The 20,332-nt window shown below is 31.8% G+C and overlaps 1 protein-coding gene and 3 long non-coding RNA genes across 55 annotated transcripts in view; 3 read left to right on the top strand and 1 right to left on the bottom strand.

The window, feature by feature from the left end:
• Positions 1 to 2,285, bottom strand: part of LOC107613465 — a 7,387-nt gene extending 5,102 nt beyond the window's left edge. Inside the window, exons 1-7 of one of the 15 annotated variants that reach the window (XR_002347707.1) lie at positions 2,031 to 2,285; positions 1,888 to 1,921; positions 1,751 to 1,813; positions 1,442 to 1,555; positions 1,277 to 1,332; positions 1,094 to 1,176; positions 268 to 442 (exon numbers count right to left, since the gene is read on the bottom strand). Coding sequence is in view for 7 of the 15 variants with exons in the window: in XM_021103425.1 (XP_020959084.1) it covers positions 1,094 to 1,169; positions 1,277 to 1,349; positions 1,442 to 1,557; positions 1,752 to 1,813; positions 2,031 to 2,267 (564 nt within the window). In the remaining 8 variants the exon portion in view is untranslated. Of the gene's footprint in view, positions 1 to 267; positions 443 to 1,093; positions 1,350 to 1,441; positions 1,711 to 1,750; positions 1,814 to 1,887; positions 1,922 to 2,030 lie in introns of those variants that run through there. The other 14 variants (XR_002347712.1, XR_002347695.1, XM_021103425.1 and 11 more) reach the window with 14 other exon arrangements.
• LOC110262745 lies at positions 12 to 447 on the top strand. Its single transcript, XR_002347731.1, has 2 exons — positions 12 to 126; positions 285 to 447. It is a non-coding gene; the product is annotated as an uncharacterized LOC110262745 (long non-coding RNA).
• Positions 3,868 to 6,899, top strand: LOC110262751. Its single transcript, XR_002347737.1, has 4 exons — positions 3,868 to 4,444; positions 4,663 to 4,737; positions 6,022 to 6,100; positions 6,636 to 6,899. It is a non-coding gene; the product is annotated as an uncharacterized LOC110262751 (long non-coding RNA).
• LOC107637145 lies at positions 7,444 to 19,419 on the top strand. Of its 38 annotated transcripts, none has more exons than XR_002347824.1 (13): positions 7,444 to 7,925; positions 8,008 to 8,095; positions 8,188 to 8,244; positions 8,666 to 8,763; positions 10,706 to 11,090; positions 11,201 to 12,102; positions 13,273 to 13,345; positions 14,647 to 14,726; positions 15,862 to 16,082; positions 16,935 to 17,164; positions 17,611 to 18,003; positions 18,131 to 18,317; positions 18,942 to 19,419. It is a non-coding gene; the product is annotated as an uncharacterized LOC107637145 (long non-coding RNA). The 38 variants fall into 38 exon arrangements; XR_002347808.1 differs by having other exon boundaries at positions 8,191 to 8,244; XR_002347782.1 differs by adding an exon at positions 8,959 to 8,994 and having other exon boundaries at positions 7,444 to 8,244.

Here is a 20,332-nt window from a genome sequence, read left to right on the forward strand (position 1 = left end):
AATATATCAAATATATCATGATTTAGTTTTGATCATATACCAGTCAAAATGATTTAAACTACCCCAATATTGGCCAAGGCCTGAGAAAATGTTGCAGTAAAAACTATAGACCTATCATAGTTCTAGGTAATAAGAAAATAAATTGTACAAGTATATATCTAGAATCGAATATATCATGATTTAGTTTTGATCATATACCAGTCAAAATGATTTAAACTACCCCAATATTGGCCAAGGCCTGAGAAAATGTTGCAGTAAAAACTATAGACCTATCATAGTTCTAGGTAATAAGAAAATCTTCCAAACAAATTGTACAAGTCAAGATTATGTTCAGGGCTTCTTCCATGCAAACCTTGCTAATCAGATTCTTTTGAGTAAATTTAAGAGATTCAGACTCATCTTTTGATTTGGAAGACTTACTTTTGGCTTTTACCACTTCCAACTGCAGTATAAAAAAAAGAAACCAATATTGATTAGATTTTATCACCTCAACGCAACCAAAGATGGAGAGCACATATTACCATTTCCAAGTCAAATAACCTAATTTTAGAAGGAAAACTTACCACAATCTTACCAATAAAAATTGGTGAGCAAATTTTCGAACCATTTTCAAAGTGAAAGTTTTCGTAAAATACTCATAATCTAAACAACAATCACATAGTTCAAATAAATGAAATCCACAATTCACTTTCTTGAATATCAATAGCCGTTAAAATGTAAATAGAAAATAATTTTATATGCCCAAAATAAGCATGTTGTCAAGACATACAAGAATTCTGTTCCATAACTAGCTCAAACATAAATAACCAGAATTGCATGATGCTATACTAGTCTCGAGATATAGATACAAAACAAAAATATGGATGGAATAATGCCAAAGTGACAAAGCACAAGGACCATCAACATGGAAAAATATGTACTGCGAAACAAAAATTTACTTTGCTATAACAGCTACTATATGGATGGAATCCCAAACTCTTGACCAGCTTCCCCCCAAAGAAATTATATAAGCCAAGCTCAATTCTCATTAAGATATAAAATAATAACATCAGTTTCCCAATTAAAAAGAAAATGAAAATACAAGAATTATTACCTAAACTTTATAATTAGATATTTTTCCTAGAACCTTCTCTGCTTCTGACAAGGAAGAAAGCAGGAACATCCATAACCTACAGACTCAAAAATTTTCAAATAACTAAGCCCTCAAAACAGCCAATCCAGACAAGCGTGCTAGGATGAACACGCACACTTATTGCTGGAGGAGAGACAGAGATACCTTTCTTTTGCATTCCAAGAAGATCTAGGGATTCTCCGAAAAGCAGAAATTATTACCTGCCATGAAACATAGCCTATAAAGCATGAGTATGCAGGAACTTGTTCAAGTCCAAAGACATAGCCCCTAATTGTGGAAAATTCAAATTTTTCAATAGAAATATAATACTCTTGATGAAGTTAGCATGTGAATCCTGGTCATATTGGAATTTCGCTGCAACATGCCCGCTGGAATGAAGAAAAAGTTTGACAGAAAACTTCGGCAGTTCTTTAGAAGGCTCGTCTGGTTACATATAAAGCCAAAATCAAAGCAAGTGTTAATAGATCAACTAGTGATATTTCAAAAACCAGAAGAAATTACATCTAAGTTTATAACTTTTTTTTTGTGATGGAAGATAAATAGAATTAGAGACAAGTAATACAGCCATAAACAATGACACCGAAACAAATGTTAAGGTTTTGAAGGAAAGAAGCATACCTTTTTTGTCCCTGGTTTCAATGAGGGGGGTAATGCTCTAGCTCCTTGAGGCAAAGCGTCCACCTGGATTGCAATACAAACACACTATGAGCAGTTCTCCTTCCAAAAACTGAACCACGGAGTACAGGGAAGCATACTAAAGACTATGGTAGCAAACATGTTTTGATTCTTCTGCATTGTTGAACAGCACTTTAACAAAATTACCCACACACCAAAAGACAAATTTAACCCAACAAGAAATTGGAAACAACATGAAATGAAGAAAAGATTATAACTTTACCCTTTGAAGACGGAAATCCGAAATGGGGTTTGGTGGGAAGGGTTGAGAATGGTTGGCAGAAGGTGGTTTTGGAAAATGGTGGTGTTGGTGTTGTTGTAGATTGAATTGTTGAGAAGAAGGAGGGGTAGAAGAGTCGCCAAGTTGAGCAATGTTTTGGAAAGCATCGAGTTCAAGAGAATCGAGTTCTTTTGCGGTCAAGTCCCAGTCATCCTCTACCTCCACTATTGCCTCTCTCATACACAGCAAGGGCAATAGCAAAACCATAGTTATAAATAAAATGAATTATTATAATCAATAGTATAAATTGATCTTATTAATTTAATGAGAAGTCAATTATATGAAAAATCAGAAGTTTTTAAAACAGATGAGAATAATGAATTTATGTTAGTTAACAAGTACTTTATCAAGTATTCTTAAAATATTTATTAAGAAGTTAAATATTAAAAAGTTTGTATTAAGAAATATTATTATATTCTTTACTAAATCAATATCAATATCTCATATAATTTTTTTAATAAAATATTGTAAAAAAATTTCAATTGTTAAAACTAAAATTTTAAAAACATTTTATAAAAGCACTTGTATTTAAATAAATTAAAATTTCTATGGTCCACACGTTTTGCGACCATCGAATCCGCTACTCAATTTAAATACCGATTCACTTTCAATAAAAAAAACTTCTGCGCCTTTAATCGTACTTTACCCAAGAGAGTTAAATATCTGTTTCACTTTCAATCGTGCTCTTGCAATGGTTTTTCTTCTTTGCGTCTTGCTACCTTATGTTCTGACAAATATAATTGGAAAATTTAACGAATCAGCAATCACATTATATCAACTAATATAATTCCTATTCCAAATCCATTGCAAGGTACAGGATTAACTACAATTATACAAATGGCCAGAGCTACCATCATCATCGTCATCATTTTATTTCAGGTAACATAAAACTTAACATGTATTATGATAATTTAATTTTTTTGGGCTATAAATTTAATTTTTGCTTAATATTTGGTATCATCCAAAACATAAGTATAAATATTCTCTCCAAAGCAAAATAAACATAATTTAAAACATAATTATAAATATTGTCTCCAAAGTAACATAAACATAATCCAAACCACTCAATTTTTATCTTCATACTCTTGTAAGTTAGTTTGGGAGAAGTTAGGTTTTGGCCAAAAAATTGTAAAAATACCCCCTCACTAAAAAAACACTAAGCCCGGTGGGGAAGCCCGCCCCGCCCCACCAAAGCCTGCGGTTTAAGCGGTGCGGATTAGGCGGGTTTTTGCTATTTGGCGGTCCCAATTTTCCAGCCCGGCCCGCCTTTTTTGGCGGGTTACGCGGGGCGGCCCGGCGGGTTTAGGCCCGTTTGCCACCCCTAGTAGTAACATAATTGGTTGGTCTTCTGTAACAAAATTAATTAAATTAATATACACCATTTATAAATTTCTGATACTTATTATTTAACTTAAAAAAATTACATATAACAGAGCACTTCTTAATAAAAAAATACAAAAAATTACTAAAATTTGGTGTCCAATTCACTACAAGAAAAACACCCATTCAACCACACTTTTTTTAAGCTACATTTGAAAAGCGTAGCCTATTCTATGAATAGGCTACGCTTTTCTCCGTGTTCCCCTTTTATAAGAGAATAGGAAACACAATTGTAGCATCATTTAAAAAGTGTAGCCTTAGATACAATAAAAATCACTTATAAAGCGTAGCCTTATGTTAATATCTATGGGTACACTTTTCATACCAAAAGAAACGCTTTTAAAGAATAACATATTTATTATATTTTGAGTGCACTTTAAAAGCGTAGCCTAATGTATCTAGGCCAAATGCACCCAAACACTTAGTAATTTTTCTTTTCCTTATCACCAAATCACACTCGCCTTTGAATACCCTCACTTTCGCCATCTGATCAGAAAAAAGTTTCGCCCCTCACCTTCGCAAATCACCTTCGAATTAATTGTTCAAAACCCTAACCCTAACACACCCACACACTCACACTCATTCTCACCATCACTCACCACCCCCACCACGCCCCCTTTCACACACACACACCCAGATCCGAGAGAAAGAGTGAACCAGAGGGAGGAGAGGAGGAGACGGAGATGAGAGAGCGCGATCGAGAGAATAGAGAGTGAGAGGGGGTCACCGCCGCAACGTCGCTGCAGCCGCCGCCATTGCCGTCGCGGAGCAGGGAGCCCGGAGGGGAGAGAGAGACGATTTGCAGACGAGATGGAGAGAGAGGACGAAGATGCGACGCAAGAGAGGAGGCTGTTCCGCCGTGCACTGTCGTCGCTCCTGAGGTCGATTGAAGCCGCCGCCGCAGCTAGGGCTTGCCGTGCTCCTGGGGTCGATCTCTGCGCTTCTCATCGTTATCTCTGTGCTCAGTCGTCGATTAGGTATGTATTAATTTCCATTTGGTTCTGAAATTTGAGGGGTTCCGATTTTTAAAGGGGTTTCCGGTCGGTAATCACAAACACAGCTACTATGCTCTTATTTATTTCTTGTATTTCAATTACAATGTTGAAATTTGAGAGTAAACCAAGTTGATGCATGAGCCAGATACGCCATTGTTGTGGTAATTTCAGCGATAATAGTGTGTTGAGTTCTTTTTCAGAAGGGAGCTCGAAGAGTTAGGTGTGACACTTCCAAAGGATGCATTCGAACTGATTTTTGTTTTCCTCCAAGAGTGGTAAGTGGTGTCTGCTCTCTGCTGCATCACTTTAGTTTTGTCTCCATATTGATTCTGTTTTTATTTTTTTAAGTTGATATATAATTAATTAGTTAATTAGTCCTTTATGGAAGACATGCATAACTTTCACCAAAGCTTCCAGAAATTTGATTCCCTGCCCACTACTACTACCATAGTACTAACTGTCAAGCATTTTTTGTGTTTTTGTTAATTTCTTTTTCTCCAATCCATAAAATTTGATCATTGAATAGTATACTAACTTCTACTGTATTTACGATTCGCTCGAATTATTCAATTGGGTTTCCTTGAATTTTTGGTTTCAATATTCAATAGAAACACCGCACAATTTGTCTATGTGCATAGCTATTATTGTTGAAATAATTTGCATATCCTGAATGTTCAATACATGTTTAATTAATGCTTTTCCTCTACCATGTTTCATATTGTAAGTTGTAATTTCTATCTCATTAGCATGTGAATCAAATTAAAAATTAATTTCATGGAAAAATTGGTTCACATGGCTGCAATTCCTGCATTGATGCAGTTTCAGTGGTTATAGTAGCAACAATGTTTATGTTGCATTCATGACTGTGTCTACAAAATGTTGATTTTGGTACCATGTTACTAGTCGACGGAGTTCGTTAGTTGAGTGAACTTATACAATTGTGTTTATTAATAGGTGAAAGATACAAATTATTGTTGAAGAATTTGGAATTAAGTTCTGCATTTTGTCATTTCTTTTTATGCTTTGGCCTTTCAGGGACAAACTCCACTTTTCCCCAAAATTTCAGCCACGAGGCTGCTAGGCATGTAATTTTGGTATTTCTTTTTCTGTGTGGTTAATTTAGAAGTATGCTGTATTTGCATTTGAATTACATATGATTGAAGAACAGGGATTTTATAAGGATGTTGAAACTTGAAACAAAGAAATGGACCACTGACTCATTAAAATTTTGAAAATGATCAGTCTGGATGCTTGGCTAAACGTATTAGTGGAGACATTCAATGATTGTCACATAGGAATTGAAACTTGATCTCTTATTTTCTGTAATTATGCTTGGCTAAGTGCTTCAGTATAATTTTACTTTGGTGCATGCTCTGTGCAGTTATTTAGGGATATTGGCTTAGCATTTTATTGAGAATTATTATATGCATTTTCTGTAATTTGCATTTGAGTTCATTATGAATGCTGACCAATGAATTTTATTGACAATTATTATATGAAATTGCTTTACATTACACTTTTGTGATTTTGACTGAAAATTCTTATTTGTTTTGTATTAGAATCTTGGCAAATAGACATTCTGCACATAGGAAGCTGCAATACATATCAAAGTTAGAGAGAAGTATAACTTCATTTCAGGTTAGTTATTTATTGCGGCACATAATTTAGCAATAACTTGCACCAATTTGTAATTTAGATATTACTTGCCCTGTTTCTTTTTTTTCCACACCTTCCTCACACACCCCCCTTTTGCTTAGTTAGAGTTCCCCCAAGCGATCCCCCAGAAGTGGTTAATGACTAATGAGTAATCACACTACCATTACCAATTACCAAATGTCACATTGGACAGCACCAACAGGCAAATCATTGTATATTACACAATTTAATCTCCTTAATAATTGATTGGATATAAACTGCAACTTGAATATTTCTTGTGAATCTGCTTGTTCCCCCAATCATTTATAGCATTTTATCTAGCTTATGCTTTTTTTTTAATCTTTGAATTCTAAATTTGGATTTGTGAAACACTACTATGCATTGGTGAAACTTGCACACAGTACAGAAAGAATTAATGATATCAGTCATTATAGTTTTGAGTTTGATTTTTTAATTTTTATAATTGCGAATGTCATTATAAATATTTTTCTAATTATTTTTTTATATAATTATGCAGGACAATATTGAGGATGATAATGAAGATTAAGCTGATTATTATTGTGGTTTATTGGCCAAGATAGAGTAGTGTTAGGAATGGATACATGTATGGTTGACTAATGACTTTTATTAGAAGATACTTATGTAGGATATAATATTTAAGTTTTTCGTAGAGTATTAGTAGTAAATTCTAAGTGTATCATGATTATTTTGGTATGACTATGCTTACTTGTATGAGATGTATGAATATTCAAAATTAACTTCAATCTAGTATTTTTGGATCATTATTATAAATATATTTTGGTTACGGATAATTTTTATTATTTAAAGAAATTATTTATTCAAACTTTGAAAAAAATCAATGAAAAAAATATAATAGAAGAATATTATTTTTAAAATATTCTCTGTTTCGGAATAAAATTAAACAAATTTAAAATAATTAAAATCACCTTTATACGCGACATAAAAGTTAACTTTAATCATGATAACTAATTTTACTCTTATAAATTCAAATTATGCTTATTATCTATATTGCTCTTTAAAAATATAGGTCTAGAATCACATTATAATGAAGTTGTTCAAGTAAAAGATGTGGACATGTGGTGATGTCCTAACTAGTTAGCACCCTATATATTTAAAACATGTAATAACGTCATTTTGCTTCTACATTAAATTTTAATTTTAACAAAATATAATATAAATAAAATTATAACAATATTAAAATAAAAAATATTTATTTAATAAATTTAAAAAATAAATAATATATTAAAAAAATAAAATTAATTTCTTAAAAACAATAAAAAAGTGGCTGAACAGGCTTTAAACACGTTACATTCACCCCTCATATTCTCCTCCTGGTCTCTCTATCTCGCTCGATATCCCTAAATCCCATCTTCTCCTTCGTTCTCCTCGGTAACCCACACCATCGTTGTCGTCTTTATCCTCTTTGGCCATTAAGGAACTTTTTATCGGTCTTACGCAGTCGCAAACCCGCATTTTCTCAACCCCCATGTGCGAACACTAACCCACCGAGCTAAGCTGATTCTCAAACCCGCATTTCCTCAAGCCCCATGTGCAAACCCTAACCCACCGAGCTCAGCGGGTTTTTTCGTCTAAGAGAACAATCATGGGGATGGCTCCGGTTTGTTTCAGCTGCTGAGATGAGGGCGATGATGAGTGACTACAATCTCTGTTGCAGGCCTCAGGCGCGTACGAACGTCAACAACCTTGGTGAGAGATGCACGGCCGAGATCTCAGCAAGCGCTCGCTCTCCTCGTGCAGTGATTCTCGCGATCTGTTACTTTGTTTGGTACTGGATCTTTAATCTATTTGATTTAGGGTTTCTTTTGTGTTTTGGGATCTTTGATTTGATGTTTGGTGTGTGAGAAAAGAGAATGGATTCCTTGATCTGTGGCTGTGGTTGTCTCTGTCGCTGTTTCTCCCAAATCCTATGGATTCAACTCCGATCTTCACAATATGGTTCCTATATTGTTTGCACTCGTCGTTTCTTCTTCATTTTTGTTGTTTCATTTAATTTGACGTCTAGGAAACTAACCTAATTTCATTGGTAGCAGCTCATGTTGTCAAAGTCGGAAATTGGAAAGGCGAGTCGAACATAGCCTATCCCGGTAAGTAGCTCAATGTTTAATACTTATGTTTTTAATTGAATGTTTGTCGCTGAACTTGATCTTCTAATTTCCTTTTTTCATTCAACTTGATTTTTATGTTGTTCTCCTTTGGCTTAGACATGTTTATTTCTCATAATTGTCACAACAGCTGCAAACTGTATCATTTTATTTTAATTGCAAAATATAGTTGCTGAATTAATCTTCAATTTTATTTCGTATTCAAAAGAGTGAAAAAAATAAGTTGATGTGTTTATAATGTGCAATTTTGGCCGCTGACATTTTGTGTTGTTTGCCTGTTTCGCTGATCTTTCGGTTTTTTAACTTCATAATTATTTATTCTGTGAATACATAATTTGTTTCCGTCTTTTATGAAATAATGTTAGTAAGAATCTCATCTTTATTTGTCCAACTCTTTTGTTAGGGTAAAGTGCTTATTTTGTATTCGTGCTTCCTCAGTTCCCAGAATGGGCAAAATCATAGAGAAGGTTCTCATTTCCGTGGCTTTCTCGGAGCTCAAAGGTTAGTAATAATGGGTAGTGTAAAGCTCAACTATGTACCCCTAATTAATTAGTTGTGTGTATCATTCAGCTTTGATTCATATAATTTTATGCATTTGAATAATAAAATCCTTTTGTTGTAATAAGTGGAAAAAACTATAAAATTCAATACGGTTCAATTTCAAGTGTTGCTTTCCTTAATTTGTATCTTTAATAGTTGTCATCAGTTTGGAAAATGAAGCTGCTGGATGAAGTAAGTCATACTTTTTTTTGCTTATTTTTACATAAATTATGTTTTTGTTCTCTTTTATAATTATTTATGCCTTATGTCTTCTTGGGTATTGAACTAAATAAATAATTAGTGTTGCTGTTTTGTTTTTTGTTTTTTTTCCATGATTCGTTTCACACTTGCACTCTTAAACTCTTATTTTTGTAATTATTAAGCGAAACATTTGTATGTATTTAATGTTTACAAATATTTTTATGCCTTACAGATGAAATTTTTAACTATATTAGAATACTATATGTTTATTTTATTTTCACTGTTGATACTAAATCAGTTTTTAATCTTTTTAATACTGATGCCATATTTCTTAAATTTGAATCTTATTTTTCTCAATCTTAAATGGTAATAATTTTATGCAATTAAAAAATAAAAAACTTTTGGTGTAAAAACTTGGAAAACCTATAAAATTTTATATGTTGCAATTTCATCTACTGGCTTCTTTATTTTCTTCTTTCTCTGTTTCGCTGATGTGCTGGTTTTTGTCTTCTTGGCTATTTATGTTAGAAATACACATTTTATTTTATTCTTTTCTGAAATAAAATTAGTAACAAGATTAGGTTGAATTGTATTATTATATACCAATTGAATTGTACATCGATGTTATTTGGATTTAGTTATTTGTTTTTCTGAATTTGGGGTACAATTTTATTATGTATTTTTTACAAAAATGTGATTTATGACAAAAAAAAAGGATAAGCACTTGCTAATTTTATTTCCCGGTATTTTTCGACATTCTTTTGAAATAAGATGAGCAAGTATTTATTCTTTTTTTGATTATCCTACAGTGCTTGAATTGTACTTGTGTTGTTCACATATCCATTTTTTTTATTCTTCCACACAAAGGAATTGAGAGTCAAATTTATCTTTGTACCTTTTTTGTTTTTAGTTTTTTTTTCTTGTGTTGTTGGTAACTAGATTTCGTTTGTATAATAATTAGATCGGGAAAAATAATTAGAATACTATTCTATAAAGGGTTGTTGGAAAATTTTGAAAAATGTTGATCAGTGATACAATTTTTTGTGGTCCAATTTCAGATGCTAGCTTCCTTAAGTTGTTTTATGAAAAGTCATTATGTATTTTGTTACTATTCTGCATTTTGTTCTTTGTCTCTTCCGCTCATTTTTAAGTTTTTATTTGCTTGGTTTTTTATTTTAGAAATACTCCTTATTTATTTAATTTTTTACCCATAAATACTTTTGGCTGGAAATTTTGTAATGGTTGTGAGAAGATTAATTCAAACCTTTTTCCCCCTTCTTTTTATTATCTTTGTTTGTTGAGTAATGAAGATTTTGTTTTGAGAATCAAATACTACAACTTCTCAGCTTAGTCTGATGATTTCTTTGAAAGTTTCCGAGTTTGGGATTATGGGATTGATCAGTTCCTTGGGTTGGTCAGACTACTTTCAAGCAGCTTTAAGCTTATGAATCGATGGAGCTAATGAAATTCATAATCTTGGAACTGCCTCGAGAGTGGCCTGAGCAGTTGCTCTATTTAGCTATCAAGCTTATGGTGATTCTTTTTCTGAGAAGTTTGAGTATTTGATTCTGTTGTCATATACTTTTAAATAAAATTAGTAAGAAATTTATCCCTATTTGTTACTCTCTTTTGTTTATCTTCATTCCTTGATTGTAATTTTTTTTTCTTCTGAGCACAATTTTTAAACTTTATTGATGGCCAGTTTCTTTTTGGGCATCTTCTAATTGTATAAAGCACATGGAGTAAACGTATGATGGACATTGTCGAGTCCCTAGACCTTCCACCCCATTTTTCTCCTTCCAGTTCATGTTTCTCTTCGAGTCCGGCTATTGCGGCGATGCTGTGCTGCGAGCTCTCTCTCTCTCGGGGACATTGTCGATCTTGATGGACGGATGCTGTAAACGTCTGATGTGACACAGACAACATCTAAGAAGATGAAGCAAGGGTTTCTTAGATTACTCAGAACGCTAGGAGATTCCGTGGAATCGGGAGCTGGTCGAGTTCAATCGCGGTGGCTCAGGACAGAAGTCCTAATGTCGAAGGTTACAGAGTTCCATCCCCGTTTTCTGTCGGGCACTACCCCTCAGGTTAGATACCGGATGGATCATTATCGTGTCTTTTAGGATTTCTTTGATAATGTTTCAAATAAATATTAATGCACAATTATTTATATTGTGATCTGTTGGTATATGTGAAGATGTATAAGAGATCAATTGCACACCCTGGTGGATTCTGATCTGAGGCTGCATCGCAGTTCTACTGGAAACAGAAATGGGGCCAGAAAGTCTGCAGAAGGTTAAGTTATTTTTTCTTGAGATGTTGGTAAATTTTAAAAGTTTACTTTCTGGGTAACTCTTATGATGTTGGAGATGAGTGTCGGTATCTGCTTTTTGATTGTTGATCATAGAGTTTGGTAAGAGTCTTGATTTTAACTGTTTGTGTGATCTCTTAGTTCATGTGTATCATTATCATAACCTGAGAAAAAAGAAATTGATGCCATGATAGATCTGTGTCATTACCTTCTGTATAATTGACTTTAGCTTTGCTTTGCTTAAGTATTTTTTCTAAAAAATAAAAATATATTGCTGGTTGGGTTAAAAAAATGAAGATTAATGTTTTTGAATTCTGAACTGATTTGATGAGAAATTTTGGATTAAATTTACTGTTTTGTTGTCTATGACGTGTTAAACGTGTAATTTCAGGTTCTAAATCTATATGAATTTAGTGTGTTATTATCCATTTGTTTTATAGGTGGCTTTTCTTTGTGTTCTAAATCTATATGAATTTAGTGTTACTTTAGTTGCAATCATTTTTAATATATGATTATGTTCTAGGTACACTTTCTTGCAACATCCAAATTGAGAGTGACATTACTATCATATTTTTCAATGTGTTTTCATCATATTTTAAATTCTTGATTTTAATTTTCGCATTACTTCTCTACAACTTATATTTTCAATAAATTATTGACCGAGAGTTCGTGGGTGCCCGGACAGGGAGGTTTACCTCTCGGAGTCCAAGATCTGGCAGTTCTTCTTGGTTACCAGAGACGTTTTATTGCAACAGCGAAATTGATTGGACCTCCAACTTCCCATTTAGGTTTGTGGAACTCTTAACCTTTCGCAATCCCTAACTGTAATGCTTTCGTTCTTGCAACCCTTTTTGTTTCGGTCTTTTTCCTGTCTATTTTAAACTAGCATTTTATTGATGGGTTATTGCCTTATTGATTTTTAATTTTCTTAATTGTGGTTTTATATGCTTTTAATTTGAGAGTGACTTCACTATTATATTTTTCAATATGTATTTTTAGCATGTTTTAAAATCTTGATTTGAATTTTCACGTGACTTCTCTGGAACTTATATTTCCAATAAATTATTCACTGATATTAAGTAACTCGTTATTTTGGAGGCATTGTTCGGTATCTCCCTTTTGAGTTTTGATAATGGGGTTTGTCAGAGGTCTTGATTTTAGCTGTTTATGTGATCTATTCAGATCTGTGTCGTTATCGTAACCTGAGAAAGAAGAAATTGATGTCAGGACAGATCTGTATCATTATGTTGTGAATAAATGACTTTAGCTTTGCTTTGCTTAAGGATTTTATCTTAAATTTCCTTGCTGCTTGGTTTGGAAAAAAGGGAAGAAATAATATTTTTTAAATCTGAACTGACTTGATGAGAATCTTTGGTTTAGGTCGAGTGTTTTTCCATCTGTGACGTGTTGAGCGTATAATTTTTGGTTGCTGTCATTGTTACTATCAATTTGTTTTATAGGTGCCTTTTCATCTTCTTTTAAATCTATATGGATTTACTGTTATTTTAGTTGCAATTCTTTTGGCATATGGTTGTGTATTGATCCTTTGTGTTTTCTTAGTATTTTGTTCGATGTGTTTTGAGTAAATACACATGAACTAATTGTTTTCTATTTCTTTTGCATTGCTCAAGGATTTTAACTTTAAAATAAAAATGCCTTGCTGCTTGGTTTAAAAAGAAAGGAAGAATAATATTTTTGAATTATGAACTGACTTGTTGAATATTTTGTTCGATGTGTTTTGAGTAAATACACATGAACTAATTGTTCTTTATTTTTCCCCCCTTTTATATTGAGGTCCAACTATGCTGATCCTGAAGTGTCGCTCTTGAAAAGTGGGCTGAACACAGCATAATGCAATTAAGGAGCACCACTGATATGTTTGTTGCTTTTATGCAGTGAACATGAATCAAAATTGTCAAAAATATGCTTCTGAAGTTGCTTGTGGATATGTTTTGCAGATTCCAGCTTGTGTTGCTTCTTGGCCAATGAACACATTCCAGAAAAAAAGACTAATTGCTCTCTGATTTCAAGGTCAGTTACTTAACCAAATAAATGAAAAGCAACTTTCAATATTCAAGTGCATTGTTACTTATACTTTGGTAGTTGCTTTCACTGCCCTATTCACATATTTTACCTATTTCTCTCACATTTAGTTCAAGTTATACATAGGTCTGTCTTGCATAGCTTGCTATCTCACATTTTCTATGTTAATACACTCTTTAAGGGAAAGAAACAAAAGATTGGACAGTGTTGTTAATTGTAAGTGGCCAATGTATAATTTTAGAATTGATATTTGAATTTTAAATCATTTTTAGTTTGTTGGAAATTCAGGAAATTAGGGGTACAATTGTACAATTATTAAAATTCAGTTTAGATTCCAAATGTGAGTTTGACTGTAGATTTACTTTGCTTAAAGATTGTCTTTACAATAAAGAGATTTTGCTTCTTGATTTAAAAAAAAAAAAAGATGAAGAATATTTTGAAATTTTAAACTTAGTTCATGAAAGTGAAGTTTTTTTGAAAGGAAAATTTAGCTTCTTTCTTTATAATAATAGCATTTTGTGTAAGGAAATTAGAAATTACTGTGCAGTGGACTTCAATGCTGAAGTACCAGAGGCTATAATGTTATAGGAGCCTTTTATATTTATAAACTATAATAATAATAATAATCACAAGTAGGATTATCTATTGTAGGACCATGGTACGTAAATGCTTATTGTGGATGTGAGTACCTTGATTTTGGATTTGTGGGACATTGCTGGCGAGTTAGTTCACTACTTATCAAGTTTTGTTTTGGGAGGGTCTTCGTTTTTCTCATTTTTTTGGAAACAGGCCAAGAAAATTACACTAGATTAAGACCTTTAAGCTATTGTGGAGCTAATGAAAATTAAATATGATTATTATGCTTAATTATGCCTTTTAAATATTTTCTTTGATTTGGAGAATGTATCCAATTATTTTAAATATGGATAAATGAAAAAAACAATAAAAGTGACTTTGTAAATTTAGGGTTTAGGATTTTTCTCTGCAGAATTTCAATTTTTGTTGGGTTATGGATTTACTTAATTGGTTATCTTTGCTGTGGGCAAGTGTTCTTTTTCTTGATAATTGATGAGGATAATATTTGATATAATCAATAACAATTGATTAAAATTGCATCTTAGGTTCTGCCAGAGCTGTTAACTAAAAGCTAAACCCTAAAAGCTATGAAGTATAATTTCATAAAGCAGTTTAGTTATAAATGATCTTAATTAGTTTATTGTTTGCTCTTGTTAGTTGTCTATCACTATGTTATTGTACTATAACTTTATTACAATTTACTTTTGTTTCAGGACTATGAATTACATATGGTGTTGATTGGATAAAAGTGGAGTTTGAGGATAATCAAGTTTATTTGGATCTCTCTGAGATGGTATTTTCTACTTATATGTTGAACCTATTTAATATTTGAGTTTTTCCTCTTGGAAAATGGGGATTTGATTTCATTCTATTCTGAACTTATTGCTCTTATAAAAAAAATGTGTTCAGGTCCTGTCCTAATATTAGGTGTTCTTCAGAATAATACCATTACATGAGTAGTGAAGCTAAATTAAAATACTTCAAATAATGAGGCTCTTTGAATAAAAAATTTTCTTTTTGTGTTTGGGATAGAGTTAAAATCGTGACAAGCTCTGAGTATTCGGAAAAAAATAATTGAATACGATTTTTATTTACATACATGTAATTTATGAATTTGGTAGAGGTATATAAATCATCACTTTTATTTCATCTTTTTGTACAAGCATTACTTGATTTAGATCTTTCTTCCCCTTCACAAAAATGAGAAAATATAAATAAGCTTTAGTCAAAGAGAGTAGATATGTTAAGGAGAGTAGGTGAGTCAATTGGAGTGGGTGATATAAATTTCTGAAATAATCAACTCTTGACTATATTGTTGAATCCTAATATTCAAGCAAATAACTACTCTACTGTATACCAAAAATAGTCATTAATAGTTACTAGGTTATAGCCAATGTTATAAGCTTAGTTTCTTTATTTTTCAATTCATTGTCCCACTTTCTCTTTCTTATTTTCTTTCTGTTCCCTTTAGTGGGTGAGAGATTTTAGGAAGAAGTTGTGCTGTAATAGTATAGTAGGTAGAAGTATTTGATTGAGAAAAGAGTTGGACCATTGTAAATATAATCATATTTCTCAACAAATTTTTTCATTATTATTGGAACTATTCTTCCCCTTAAATTATATTTTAATATATAAATACATCTGTTTTTGTTTCAATTAGTTTTATTACCTAGCATTGCTTCTGTTCTTCGCTTATCTGTACAAATTAATTTGCTTCTATTAATTGTCAACGTCATCATGTTGTGTGCAAAAGCAACAGGTTTCAATGAAATTTAAATTTGTGCCATGTAAATTAGATTGTTTAAACACTTATATCCTTATAATCCTTAATCACTGCTTCTATCTTAATTTTTATTTTATTAGCGAATTTAGCAACAGATCAAATTCAAATTTAAAATTAAACCTAAACTCTTTACATATTATTTCAGCTTGAATCAGCTTTGAAGCTACAACCTGAACATTGATATGATTCCATTGTGAAATTATAAATGAAGGGTGAAAAAGAGAAGAAAGAAATAATGCCCAAATTTCTCAAAATTTTGGGTGGGACTTATGCTCTTGACATGTTGGGACTTATGCTCTTGATCTGTACAAATTAATTTGCTTCTATTAATTGGCAACGTCATCATGTTGTGTGCAAAAGAAACAGGTTCAATGAAATTTAAATTTGTGCCATGTAAATTAGATTGTTTAAACAATTATATCCTTATAATCCTTTATCACTGCTTCTACTTAATTTTTATTTAATAAGCAAATTTAGCAATAGATCAAATTCAAATTTAAAATTAAACCTAAACTCTATATATTATTTTAGCTTGAATCAGCTTTGAAGCTCCAACCTGAACAATGATCTGATTCCATTGTGAAATTATAACTGAAGGGTGAAAAAGAGAAGAAAGAAATAATAGCCAAATTTCTCAAATTTTTTGTGGGACTTATGCTATTGACATGTTGGGTGTTAGTAGTGATAGAGGCAAAGTATTAGAAATATAAAGATCCAAAATTGTCATTAAATATTCAAATCAAGTATCTTATAAAAATGATGACTTTGGAAGAGAAAATTGGCCAAATGGTGCAGATTGAACGCATTGTTGCTTCTGTTGCATCAAGAACTATTTCATTGGCAAGATTTAACATTTGGTTTATTCTTTTGGGCTTGATTTGATTAGAAAGTATTTTTTAAATCTTTTTCTGAAAGAAATTTTTTATCACAATATAATTTTTTATTTAAATAAGACAACATATCTTATATAATAAATAATTTATTTATTTAGAATTTTTCACTACTCAGCTTTGTGTTGCCAGCAATCTGCTACTATAATTAGTTTGCTGGTGAGAGATTTAGATACTATGCATTTGCATGAGCTTTGAAGTTTAAACTTCATTACAACTTTACAAGTAGGTGTTGCTAGCTGCTGCTTTAAACTTGGAGTAATGTACTTCAAAAGTTGTATCCAAGTGTGTATATATCATACAAATAACTAATAAAATTGGAATGTAGGTCTATTGATGTGAAGGAAATTGAGGTTTGTAATTTTAAAGGGTGTGTGGTGAGTGGAGATGGAAGTGTTCCAAAGTTAAATACTTCTCATGAGGATTGGGTTAACATGGTGAATGAACTTCAAATGGGTGCTTTATTCACTAGGCTGGGAATTCCATTAATTCATGGAATTGATGTTCATGGCCATAACACCAGATAGCCTGGTGAAGAAGCTCTATGAGGAAGTTAAGGTAAATATTTTTCCCCATGTTTTTTTATATAAACTATGTTTGATTTGTCTTTTGTCTTTGTGTAGTTTTGTAGTCTATTTTTTCATTGAGATAACTGCATATTTGTATATTTTGAATCAGACTGTTAATTAACGCTCATTTGTGTTCGCTTCTCAATTTGATATACTCTGTTGTTTGCAGTTGTATTACCTATTAATAATTTGGATTTGTTCTACTTTAGCGCTTTTCTTTTTCCATATCAACTTTTAAATTGAGCATCTCTTATTTCTCCCTAGGTGTTAATTTCAAGCACGTGTAATAGGTTTTCTTATAGTATTTTTAAATAAATTATGTTTAATTTATCATGAAAATATTTTTATATTATTATACCCAAAACATAATTAATATTATCATCTTTGGTCATAAAATGGGTCCATTGTACTTTTTATAAATTTCTTATTAAATAGGGTGGAACTTTTGTTGTGCTTGAGATAGTTGAGGATGGTCCTTGGTGGTACTCTGTTTGTGTGTGTGGTAGAGGTGTTCAGGCAGAATCTGAAGTTTATTTCTGTCAATTCTGCAACATTCATGTTACCAATGTCACACCCAGGTTTATTTAATCAGAATATTTTCTTTGTTGTTTATTCGCCTTTGGTTCTTTTTTTATTATATAGTTGTGAGTTGTTATCATTTTTTTATTTTTTCTGCACTATGAAAAAATAAATTACAGGTTTAGAATGAAGGTGTTGGTTGAGGATTCCACTGGTATGTCAATTTTCGTACTATTTGATCATGAGGCAAGCTATCTGCTGAAAAAGACTTGTGCTTAGTTGTTTGAACAACATCTCAAGGATGTGGATGTAATATATTTTAATCATACCCTTTTATATCTGTTCAGTTTGGGTTATAGTATTTTTTTTATCCATGGTTTTGTGCTTATATTTTTTATTTTTGTTCTTTTAATTTTTTCTTTTTTTGGTTGTGTAGGTTGTGTTTGGTACACAATCTCCTATCTTTCAAGAGAGAGTTGAAAAAGATGATGCTCTTCAAAATTTTTAGTAGGCCTATTGGAATGGATAAGTTCAAAGGTACTTACCCTGTGAGGCGTGTTTGTGAGGATGCTGCCATAGTTGGAATATTTGAGTTTTTCGGATCAGATTTGAGCCCTGATAAGGTATACAATCGAATTATATCCTGTTGTGCATTTTTACTGAGTTGGTTATCAGTTTGGCCCTCTTTTGGTTTGTTGATTATTGATAATGTGCTGAGATATATTGAATGTATTTTTTGTGTTGTGCAAGACTGACTTTCTTCCAAGAGGTGAAGGATCCTTTAAGGGTCCTTCAAAAGTTACCAAAATATCCAATGATGTGTTGACTCCTTCTAACTGTTCTTAGCTCATTGCTATTTCACCTCAATATACTCAGAATCAAGTAAATGTTGTTGACTTAGTAGCCGATGAAGATATGAAGATTTCTATTATATATTTCCCCCCTAAATCCCCTCCCCCTTTTAAGTTACTGCAAAATATTATTTTGTTTGTGCTATAATAGTGTCCTTCTCTTAAAAGAAAGTATGCTAATGTTAAAAGAAAGTCTGCTAATACTATGAGAGAGATGTCAAATGAAGGTGATCACTCAGAAAATGCATGAGATGAAATTGTTGAAAGTGAAAGGGTTAGTATTTGATATATATATATATAATGTCTTGATATTTATTTTTTGTTTTTTTTTTTTGCATAACTATTTATATTGATGTAGTAAATTTGATTTCAATTATTTGGAATTTTTGAAATTAGGAGTATGTTATTGGGCTTAGAAAAGGCTGTGCTGAGGATGAACAAAAGAAAAAGGCTCCCGTGAAGAAGTTGAGAAGTCCTTGAAGATTGAATTTGATGAATTCAGATGAGGCTGATACTATGATACTGCATCTGGACAAGGGGCTAAGTGACATGGGTCTTCATGTTATTTACCTAGAGCTAGTGGTTAGGATTTATATAGGGCTATAGATATGGATTTTACACACCCTTTTTGTGAACAATATAAAATTTTTTGGTGTGTTCATGTAATAGGAATTGATATTTTAAGTTTGGGTTGTACGTTTTTATTTGTCTTATTGCTGATGCAATGCATCAATTGCTAGGATGTGGGTATTAAATCATTAGCCTGTAGGCAAAGTTAAGAATGTAGCTCGTTTTTGTGAAATTCGATAAAATGCAGTAGCCTCATCACTCTATATTCTCTTTGTTTAAGGTTAATATAATTTGTAATTTATTATAGGGTTGGTTTATAGTCTAAGAGTAGAGTAGCTATAATAGTCTAGGAAGCACGCGCGATACGGACACGACACGACACAGATATGTCGACATGTTCTTTTTATAAAAAATTGGATACGACACGTTTAGGATATGTAGTGAATTAAAATTTAAATAATATATTAAATTATGATATAAGAGTAAATATAGTTGCATAAAAAAGTCTTAAAATTATGTAATTATTAAAAAAATAAAAATGCTAAGATAGTGAGTAAGTAAGCTATCAAAGACAACTAAGTAGATTTAGGTTTTGATTTATTAATTATTTTATTTTTAAATTTAAATTTTGATTTGTTCTAATTTTAGAATATTTTAAAATTAAAAAGAAAAAATTGGTTAATCGGGCCATAACATCACAAAATCAATTGAAGATTTGTAGTCTAGCAGAAAGATCCGTCTCATGAACATCTGAATCGAGTCGGACTCGTTTGGATTGAATCGAGTCAGACTCGTTTGGATTCGTGACAGCTCCACCAAAATTCTGTTCCGCAAGAAGACACGCCGTCGATATGCTCGTTTGAAGTATCCACCGCGTGTCGGTGTCGGATGATACGCTGGCACCATGAGAGAATCCGTGCTTCATAGATAATAGTACGAAGGAAAAAAGTAGACTCAATTTTTAGAAAGTGTATAAATCTTCAAAAGTGTATTTTTTAATCTTTTCATAATATTTTTCAATGATATTGAAATACTTATGTAATTAAATCAAGATAATAAAAAAGAATATTTAATTCTTGAAAATTGTATAAATTTTTATTTTCTTCTTATATTGGTTTATTTTCTTATATTCAATTTTTATTTTTAATTAGCAGATAAAAAGAAAATTGAAGGCCTTGTATTTTTATTAAATTTAATATTTTAGGACAAATTCGGAT

The sequence above is a fragment of the Arachis ipaensis genome, chromosome B01 (assembly GCF_000816755.2).
Source record: "Arachis ipaensis cultivar K30076 chromosome B01, Araip1.1, whole genome shotgun sequence".
Classification (NCBI taxonomy): Eukaryota; Viridiplantae; Streptophyta; class Magnoliopsida; order Fabales; family Fabaceae; genus Arachis; species Arachis ipaensis.